Here is a 10,013-nt window from a genome sequence, read left to right on the forward strand (position 1 = left end):
TGGTCAAGCTACCCCCCTCCTTGTTTGGATCGACCCCTCTTCCTATCTCAAGCTTGAAGTTGATTGGACCTTCTCTAGACTAGCCAATCAGATGTATTAGACATATCAAGCAACCATGGAAGCATTTGGACAAGTGTCCTCCTTTCCCCTTTGAGAGAGAGGGCTTGAAAAATGCTTAAACAATTAGTTAAATAAACTAAATTCTCATTGGACCCCTTTAGAGGTCAACCAATAGGCTTTAGGCACTACATGAGGGTAGCATGTGTAGGTGCTTGACATGTGTCCTTGTTGCCTCTTAGGTCTTTGGCTTGCCTTGAGTGAGTAAGTGTGTGTTCTTTCTCATGCCGCTAGCTTTAGGACTCGCGCCACTTCTTGTAGGGATCATGTTGACTTTGGAACACCTTACCCCCTTGAACACCTTAGTCATGAAGCCCCTCAAGCACCTTAGTCATAAAACATGACAAGCACCTCAAGCACCTTAATCATCAAGCACAACAAGCACCTCAAGCACCTTAGTCAGCAAGCACGACAAGCACCTTAGTCAGAAAGCACGACAAGCACCTCAAGCTTGGGTCGGGTTCCCACCTCAAGCTTAGCCTTAGCTTGCCTAAGTTCCTAGGTCTAAGGACTTTTAACACTAACCTTTGGAGGTATTTAATGAAGCTAACCCTAAGGTCTTTCAAGCTCCATTAGCTAGCATTGCTCTTTAACATACCATCTCTCATTTGGACCCATTGACTTTGGTCTCGTGCTGAGATAGATCCATAAGCACATATCTAAATTGTAAATCTTGTTCCGATTTATTCTCCCATATTAAATGACCAATTTAGTATGAAAAAATCATTTGGGTTAATTATATATTAGATTTTATGACAGCACACAAAGATTACCACACTACAATTATAGATGAAACCAACTTGCTAAAGAGCTCTATTTGGAGAAGCAACGACTGAACTCCAAGAGGACCTAGAGCTGGTTGATTTATGCAAGCCAACTTAAAAGTACAGTATAGGTAAGCATGGGAAGGTCATTAAACATGCTAGAAGTGGCTATATACAAAGGCCTCCATGAGGTAGCAGAAGCTAGCTTAGGCAATGCCCTAGTAAGTAAAAATGAACTTGAAGATGATAATAAAGACCTCAATGATTAGTTGAAAGCTCACAAAGGAAAAATGAGGAGTTAAAGTAATTAAAGGAGGCTCCTAGATAGCAACAAGCTAAACAAGTCTAATTTACTTCCATGGAAATGACAATTGTGCCAACAATAGGCACACTAGGAGATTTGAGCTGTTAAAAATACCCACTCCACATGAAGAAAGTAAAACAAGGGATGACTTAGACCGTGGATAACTGGTGGAGATGCCACAAGCCATAAGGGATTGGGAGAATTTTGATTCATATTTTTCGATTCTCCCAATAGAAAATGACATGCTCTATGCCTTCACAAAGAATCTCTTTGATGTGCACAAAAGCAAAGAGTGAATAGTTTCCAGGTGAAAAAAGAAGATGGTTTGTACAAGATTATAAACAAAGCTTTTATGCCACCAAGCACCATTGGAACTCTTAGATACAACAAGGACCAAATAGAAAGAGATTATGTAGAATGGGAGGAAAATGATGGGAATGGGATCGTGCTAGCTAGGGTGGATGGAATACAAACATAATGAACATAAGTGAGTGTGTGTAGGCTAGATTATCACCCAAGCAAATTAGGTTCCAAGATAAATTAACTTGGACTCATAAACATGATCTTGAGTAGTTGCTAACCCATCACAAGCTCACCATAAACAAGAGAGATGTAATGCAAAGATGGAATGAATTGTTTATTCATGAAATGAGTTTTAAGTAGCTCTACAGCCTTGCACCACCTACATGTGGGATAATTCCACCTTTCTCTCCTTGACTCATACTCTAGTGACTCTAGGAAAAAGCTCACACCTAACAATCCTCCCCTTGAGGTTTGGACTAGGACAATACAATGAAGATTCTTTATCCAGGATGACATAGTATCCACACAAGATGTCAATACATATCCACTAACTATGACATATAATCTCCCCTTGGGCTTTGGGCTACAACTTGATGAAGAAAGACAACACTCCAATCTAGGAGCACAATTGCTACCTTAGGATATAACCCACAAATTGCCTTTGTGAGCAAAGATGGCCTTGATAGAGCTTTGCGTCACAATAAAGGCCTGACCCGCAACTTTTGAGCTTCACAAAAAGACCAAAGTCACCAAGGGTCAAGAAGCAGATGAATCATATATGCTCTATCTAAGAGCGTTTATCATTGGCATGCATGATCGCTTAACCCAATTGTTGATTAAGTTTCCAAGATGTTTTTAGGTGCTGCTTTACAGAATTCAAAGACACAGTTATAAATGCATAGATTTGATCAAGGCGCTCTAGGTTTAGGATGTGACTTTGACAGTTTCATGAATGTACAATTGCTGTACGTCTACAAAACCTGATGCATGTAGCTCCTAGCATGTTATCTAGAGACACATAGTAGGCTTACCGACTTTTCTTTTCCATTTACGTCAAGTTTCACATTAGGAGCGCATGGGACCAATATTTTGAGCCATAAATTCGTCATGGAGGTCTAGGATCAAGTCACATGTGTGTGCGCGGTGTGTGGAGAATAAATCTGAGGCACATACTAGCTGAGATTCCTCAAATTTGAGGGGGCAATGGAGAAAAATGTGCATGGAATGCACTTTTTAGGGGCAAGAAATGGAACTGATGGCTCACAATTTGTATGAAAGGGGCCAAATTGACGATGAGGCATCCACGTAAGGGTGGGGCAGAAAGGGCAATCCAATGTGAGCCACAGGAGAGAGGGCAGGCAGGAGAGCCATCCATCCCCCATCAACCCTCTCTCCTTTCTTACTTAATCGTTTTCTTGCCCACTTTCCTACCCCTCGTTGAGCATTGTGTGCACTTTCCGCAGGAAGAAGCTCGCTCTCAGGCCTACGCTTCTCTCTCTGCCTCTGTACACAGGAGAGATGGCCGCCCTCCTCAAGCCCGCCGTTTCCTTGGCATCCTCCCAGTTCATGGGTCAATCGTTGAAGCCGGCAGCTGCCTCTTCTTCCGTCGCTACCACACAGCAGTACACCCCCCTCTCGATCCGAGCTGGGTCGTACGCAGATGAACTCGTGAAGACTGCGGTAATTCTTTGAATGCTAGTGTTAGGGTTTGTATCATTGAAGGTCGCCCTGCAGAGAGAGTTTTTTCGATCATCTCTCCTTTGCTTGTGTGGTGTACGTGTAAATTTCTGCGCTCGTGCATGATACATGTGTGAGCGGAGTGCTCATTGTTGTCGCCTTCATGGAGAGTATAGGGGTTGGCTCTGATCATGGGCTAATTTGCAGAACTCTATTGCCTCTAAGGGCCGAGGAATCTTGGCCATGGATGAGTCCAACGCAACATGTGGGAAGCGCCTTGCCTCAATCGGCCTTGAGAACACTGAAGCAAACCGACAGGCTTACCGACAGCTTCTTTGTACTGCACCTGGTCTTGGTGAATACATCTCTGGTGCAATTCTTTTTGAGGAGACTCTGTACCAATCGACCCTCGATGGGAAGAAGTTTGTGGACTGCTTAAAGGAAGGTGGCATTGCCCCTGGAATTAAAGTGGACAAGGTATGAGTGTCAGAATTGCAATTTCTGTGGATCTATGTAATGTCTGCTAGGCATACTCTCGAGTATGTATGTGCTTTGTACACGGATTTTCTGCATGTTCATGTGGATTGTGATACACATGGGAAAGCACTGAGTATAAGGTGGTGATTTTAGGATGTAGTATGTATGTGGTCTTGCAAGGGTCACCTAGTTAAGAGTGCCCATTATGTTTACGAAAGGACGTAGTTCGCATGTCACATTTGAGGCTTAATTGGAGTTGTCAGCTCTCTTGAGTCCGCGTGGGTATGGCCCCCCATACTCACTTCTATAGCATTCTGCATTCTTCATTTGTTTTGCTGGTTTTCACTCTATATTTTTGATTATCTTAACAGGGTTTGGTGCCTTTGGCTGGATCCAATGATGAGTCCTGGTGCCAGGGTCTTGATGGGTTGGCATCCAGGTCTGCTGAGTATTACAAGCAAGGTGCACGATTCGCCAAGTGGTAGGTTGAGCAGATTGAAGGTGATTCTGAGCCTGGCAACTATCATATGATGGGCATGTCTTTGATTACATGTGGATGTTACAGGAGGACTGTTGTCAGCATTCCCAACGGGCCTTCGGAGCTGGCTGTGCAAGAGGCTGCATGGGGTTTGGCAAGATATGCTGCTATCTCACAGGTATATTTGGTGTTGAAAGTTTTATATGTAGCTGTTGTTGATGTAATGTGAATGAAGTGCATTTTGGAGAATCACACAAAGATGTGTAACATGCTGTCGGTTATGTGTGCAGGACAATGGTTTGGTTCCTATTGTGGAGCCTGAAATCCTTCTTGATGGAGAGCATGGGATTGACAGGACGCTTGCTGTGGCCGAGAAAGTGTGGAATGAGGTTTTCTACTTCTTGGCAAAGAACAATGTGATGTATGAGGGTATCCTCCTGAAGCCCAGCATGGTCACCCCTGGTGCTGAGTGCAAGGATAGGGCTTCTCCTGAGAAGGTTGCTGAGTACACACTGAACATGCTGAAGAGGAGAGTACCACCTGCAGTGCCTGGAATCATGGTTAGTGTCATGTGTCAATGCTTCGGGCGGTTTTGCTTGGATCTGAGTTTTGGTGGGTACAGTTGCATGCACATGCTCATTTGTGAATGTTGATTTATGTGCTAATGCTTTGGGTGGGTTTGCTTTTTGATTCGAGTCCTAGCGCCAGGGTCTTGCACACATGTTCATGTTCTATACCTTTGCTTTTTGAATACAGTTCCTTTCTGGTGGCCAATCCGAAGTGGAAGCTACCTTGAACCTTAATGCGATGAACCAATCCCCCAACCCCTGGCATGTGTCCTTCTCATATGCACGGGCGCTGCAAAACACCGTGCTTAAGACATGGGGTGGCAATCCTGAGAATGTGAAGAAGGCACAAACTTCCCTCCTCATCAGAGCGAAGGCCAACTCTTTGGCTCAGCTTGGCAAATACTCAGCAGAGGGAGAGAGTGAAGAGGCCAAGAAGGGTATGTTTGTCGCTGGGTATACATACTAAGAAGATAGTTTGTACCCATTTTGGTTCTGTGATCTGTCCAATCGTGTGAATCACCACCACTCACTATATGCTCTCTGCAGTTGTATATGCTGCCTAGTCAGTAAATTGTGAAAGGGATATGAGGTACCAAGTTTTTAATGTTATGGTAAACCTCCATTTGTTGTATGCTGAGCAACTTGATTTGCCCATGTATCTTACATTATGGCAATCAGTTTGTGTTGGCTCTTCTGGCCTTTTCAATTGCGGAAAAACCTTGGATTTCAATCGTAAATTTGAAAATTGGTGGTTTCACATTGAAATCGGCACAGGTGGACGTAACTGTCTGTACATAACAAAAATTGTATTTCTGCAGGTTCTGTTGAATTGTGAAGTACAAATGGTCTAGCTAGAGGCTCGAACATTTTTAATCTTGATTTTGCGGTTACCTAAAATTCGAAATTATAATCGAGTATTGGCATATGGCATTGAAAACTATCATGAGAAAATGCTCTTCATGGACTTGTGATGAATGTAAAGTGAGAAGATTGTTTACTACACGCTTTTTCAAATCATTCCACAAAAGAATCCACAAAGCATCATTCCGCAGTAAACCGGCAAAATATGTGCCAAGCTTGGGACTGCGAGTGGAAGGTCAATGGTGATATAGGGATACTGAAAAGTTTCATGTATGTATGTGCTATTAAAGTTTTCTAAGTTCACAATTGATATTCTACTGTGACACTTGTCTCTTTCAGTGAAGTTAAATTAATTGACGATGAATCTTGGTGCTCTTGCCACCAACCGTCTCCACCCTCCCTTGGAAAATACCCTTTCTCTAAAGACAGTTTACACATTATAGCAGGCTAACTTGCCCCTAAAACAAACAGCTATGTCAAAGGAGTTAATCAAGTAGTTGCTGGAGAGGCATGGAAATGTCGGGAAATCACTCAAACTGTTGGAAACTATTACTCTACTCGATTATTGTGCCATCTTTTGCCAATAGCCATGCATTGCAATTTTATACTGCGAATTTCAACTGCCATGGATTACAAGTTTATGTTGCAAAGGTCAACATTTTGTAAATCAATAGAAGGGCTTGCATCTAAATTGCCTGCAGGCGAAAGGGAGGACACTAAGATGCTCAATGTAGAAAACACAGACAAGATATGGCATTGAAAATGTGAAAGCAGTAGGTAAAAATGAGACTCTCTTTGAGGTTCCCTGTACTTTTGAAACTTCTGTGCAGTAGGTTTTGATCTACGCTGAGGATTCACTAAACATATTCACCCTCATATTCTGAACCAACCACGCCTCTAAGTTACAAATTGGATTTGTTATGTTGGTGATGGCAATATGAGAGGATGCCTTTCCATAGAAAGGTACTAGGATAAAGGAATTGAAGGACCAGTAAAAGTTGGCGCCAATAGAGGGGCAATTCAAATTCAAATGACTCAAATCTTGGACTACAATGAATGATTTTGAATGCAAATGAATTCAATAGAAAACTTATGTCTGGCTTTGGTCATAGCCAAGGCTATCTGAATTCCTAAATTTTCATGATAAATTATATTTACTTAACGTTGGTTGATTTGGACAGAACCCATTATTTGCTCCTTTACCCTACTCCTCATTGAAGGAATAAAAGCCCTTCAAATTTCTAACACCCGTAGTCCTTCTGATTTGTTTCAACTACTCATTTGTAGTTCTATGTGCTATATGTCCTTTCTGTCAAGGGTCGATGATGCAGAAGCGTAGAGACCAAGGGGAGAGAGAGAGAGAGAGAGAGAGAGAGAGAGTTTTTTGAACCAACCAACCTTGGCAATAAAATAAGTGATGTACAATACAATGGGGACTGAGGGTTGCTTATATAGTACCTCACTAAATTGCCCTACCCAGAATTTGACAAATAAATAAGATAAATACCTAAAAGCCAAGCTAAATAATGGGATCACATTGGGCAGTTCACTTGAGATGCCAAAACTCTTACACCCAATCTACAACTCATAGTGGACATAAATAGTAAGACAAAGTCGATGAAGAAGCTATATTGGACATCCCAACAACTGTACACTCCACTGGATACACCTCGGATTTGCTTCCCTTAACTTTGCTACTTAGAAGAATGCCATATTGAGCATCGGTTGCCTTTTAGAAAATTGAAGTGTAGACCAATTTATGTCCAAGAATCCCCGTGCATGACCGTGAACACATCACATCTGAAATTACTTTACAGACAATAAAATTTGAAAAAAATCCTGTTCATAATTTGACCAACAACAATGGATTGGCACACTCATCCATAGTGTTTTAGGTACGTCTGATTGGTTCCCTACCAGATGCATGTGACTTGAACTCCGATCTATGGGTTCAAACACCGATAACTTGAACTCCAACCAGGGTCCAAGTTAATTATACAGAGCACTGTTTGCCTCTCTCTGCCACTCACAAGCCTCTCTCTAGTTGAAGTAGTGGCGGTAACTGCCCTTTGATTAGAAATCTGGTGTTGTGGCCACTGTGGTCACCACCACGTGTGCCATGCCGATCTCCATTGTCGAATCTTTATTATCGCAAAATCTCTATCCAGCTTGGCTTTATCTTTGTCTATCTGTGAGTTCCTACTCTTGCCTTTGGTTCAAACTCCCGAGCCAAACAAAGCGTCAAGTTACATTTATAACAATGGTTGTCGGACCTCATGGGTACCGAGGCAACCAATTGAGTACTGGTACTGTCAAGCTTGCCTTTGTCGTTGTCCTCTAGCAAACTCGTGCAATTGCTTTTGGCTTCCAAACAATTTGCTGGTCTCGTTGAGAATTGTGCCAATGTATAGGCTGCTAGCTAGATGGTTGATCTGCCATCTGTTGGTTTTGGTCCTGGTCGCAGGTGATCGAGAAAGGGGAGGCCATGTTGAAGTTGCAAGATCTAGATATTGTACCTTCTTGCATTCCAAAAGGCTTTAAAAGTTCCATCAAGGCGCTCCAAAACCTTCGTTCAATTGGCTTCCGATGCCCTCGCAAGTCACCGTCTCACTTCCCAAAGACCGTACAAAGGGAACCTCCTCCAATGCCCTTTTCCTGGGCTCCAAACTCCCAAAGCTCCTCTAGTGCCCAAAGCCACTTAAAAACTCAGGTTGCCTCTACAAGTTCCCTCCTTACTTCGCAAAGCTGCATAGAGGAAAGTTCCTATAATGTCCCTCTCTTGGGCTATGACTCCCAAAGTAGGTTTCCTACAACATTTCAAAACGCTAGCAGTAACCAAGGGAGGCAGCCGGTGGGGCGAACGGTAGGTGGAGGGTGGGGAGTCGTAGTGTTTCACGACGTTGCCTGCAGGAAGAAGAGGAGGTGGCCGTCGTCGTCAAGGGGCTCTACAGAGATCATATCAAAATGCTATGAGAAGGGGGGGGGGGGGAAGGGGCGGGGGGGACTCGTGAGCTCTCCTGCAATGTTTCAAAACATCCTCGCGGAGAGCTGCTGCCAGCAAGAAGTCCCCGCCGATTTGACTGCAACGTTTCAAAACACAAGAGAAAAATGCTAGGGGGGCGCCCTCCTTTGCAACGCTTTCAAAAATGCCAATCAACTCTTTAGCACTTCGCCTTGTCCAATTCCTCTTCTCACGTTGTTGCCTTGCTCGTCCAAGGTCACGGAGCACAAAGCTCCGATACCATGTCAAAGTTGATGATGCGAAAGTGTAGAGACAGAGAGAGAGAGTCTCCTGAACCAACCAACTTTGGCAATGAAATAATTAATGTACAATACAATGGGGGTTGAGGCATACCTCAGTAAATTGCCCTATCGAGACTTTGAAAAATAAGTAAAATAAATACCTAAAAGCCAAACTAAATAATGGGATCACATTGGGCAATTCATTTGAGATGCCAAAACTCTAACACTTATTAGGGTATTTTAGATACCTTGATATGGCCCTCCCTCTTGCAACATTAAGATGCACTTATAGGATTGGATGTTTCATGCAGATGGCCGCTAAGGATGAAGGTCTTTACTTGGAAAGTGCTTTGGGGGGCCTTGCTCACTAGGGTGAAGGTCCTATTTAGAGGTATTGGGCCAGACAGATGCCCACAATGAAGATTTGCAAGTGAAAACCTCCCTCACCTATTCACGGGGATATGTGGCCTGGCAGGGAAGATTTGCAAGTGGATTTGAAAGGCATGGAAGATTGGGTTCTACAAGAACGATCTTTACCTGGGGGGGAAGGCATTCACGAGCCAACCACACTTCATCAGTACTCAAATCATCAAGTTCCGTTACTTCCACACTTCATCAGTACTCAAATCGTCAGGTTCCGTTACTTTAAACACGTTGGTATACATACAAAGTTGGTCCAGTCCAGAAGTGGTTCTAAGCAGTGCCAGAGGTGTGCCCAGGTGCAATGCAAAATGCTAGAGCAGGTATGAAGTCCCTAGGACAACCAGTGGCAGTGGGAATGTATGCCAGATGCGGCTTCTTAGGCCAAAAAGGCTCCGAAGTGGCTCAATTTTGGGATGAAAGGTAAAGGTGTCCAAAATGCTATGTTTGTGCTCTAGAGTGTAGAGTTCGAGGTGCTATACAACCCGGTCTAGATGACTAGTCAAACGGAGCCCCCGTATGCTAGATATCGCAAGTTAAATTTAGAAGGTGTTGCAGATCCCCGATGGACAGGGCAGCTGGGAACAGGTCGCCAGAGCAGATGTCAGCAGATAGATCTATAAAGCTCAAGTTATGGCCATGCATGTCTTCTCGGATTGCTAATCAGAGCTCTAGATTGCAAGTTATGGCCATAGAATATTTTTTGGGGGACCAGTTTACGGGCTGGGTTGAGCATGGGGGAGTCGTGCCATCTGGTGTTTTTTGAATCTCGATAGAGTTCAAGGAGGTAGTAGGTGATG

The 10,013-nt window shown here is 43.5% G+C and overlaps 1 protein-coding gene across 1 annotated transcript; it reads left to right on the forward strand.

Moving 5' to 3' along the window:
- The first annotated feature begins 2,915 nt into the window (after positions 1-2,915).
- LOC147436027 (fructose-bisphosphate aldolase 1, chloroplastic-like) lies at positions 2,916-5,381 on the forward strand. The gene is made up of 6 exons (XM_086488924.1): positions 2,916-3,168; positions 3,373-3,642; positions 4,014-4,123; positions 4,208-4,298; positions 4,411-4,680; positions 4,877-5,381. The coding sequence occupies exons 1-6, from the start codon at positions 3,007-3,009 to the stop codon at positions 5,153-5,155; spliced, it is 1,182 nt and encodes a 393-aa protein (XP_086345050.1). The 5' UTR covers positions 2,916-3,006; the 3' UTR covers positions 5,156-5,381.
- The last annotated feature ends 4,632 nt before the right edge of the window (positions 5,382-10,013 follow it).

This window comes from Adiantum capillus-veneris, chromosome 18, assembly GCF_014529385.1.
Source record: "Adiantum capillus-veneris isolate H3 chromosome 18, ASM1452938v2, whole genome shotgun sequence".
NCBI classification, from domain to species: Eukaryota; Viridiplantae; Streptophyta; class Polypodiopsida; order Polypodiales; family Pteridaceae; genus Adiantum; species Adiantum capillus-veneris.

Coding starts and splice junctions, on each gene's coding strand:
- LOC147436027 (XM_086488924.1), top strand. CDS start 3,007: ATGGCCGCCCTCCTCAAGCCCGCCGTTTCCTTGGCATCCTCCCAGTTC. Junction 3,169..3,372: donor ATGAACTCGTGAAGACTGCG/GTAATTCTTTGA, acceptor GCTAATTTGCAG/AACTCTATTGCCTCTAAGGG. Junction 4,299..4,410: donor GATATGCTGCTATCTCACAG/GTATATTTGGTG, acceptor TTATGTGTGCAG/GACAATGGTTTGGTTCCTAT.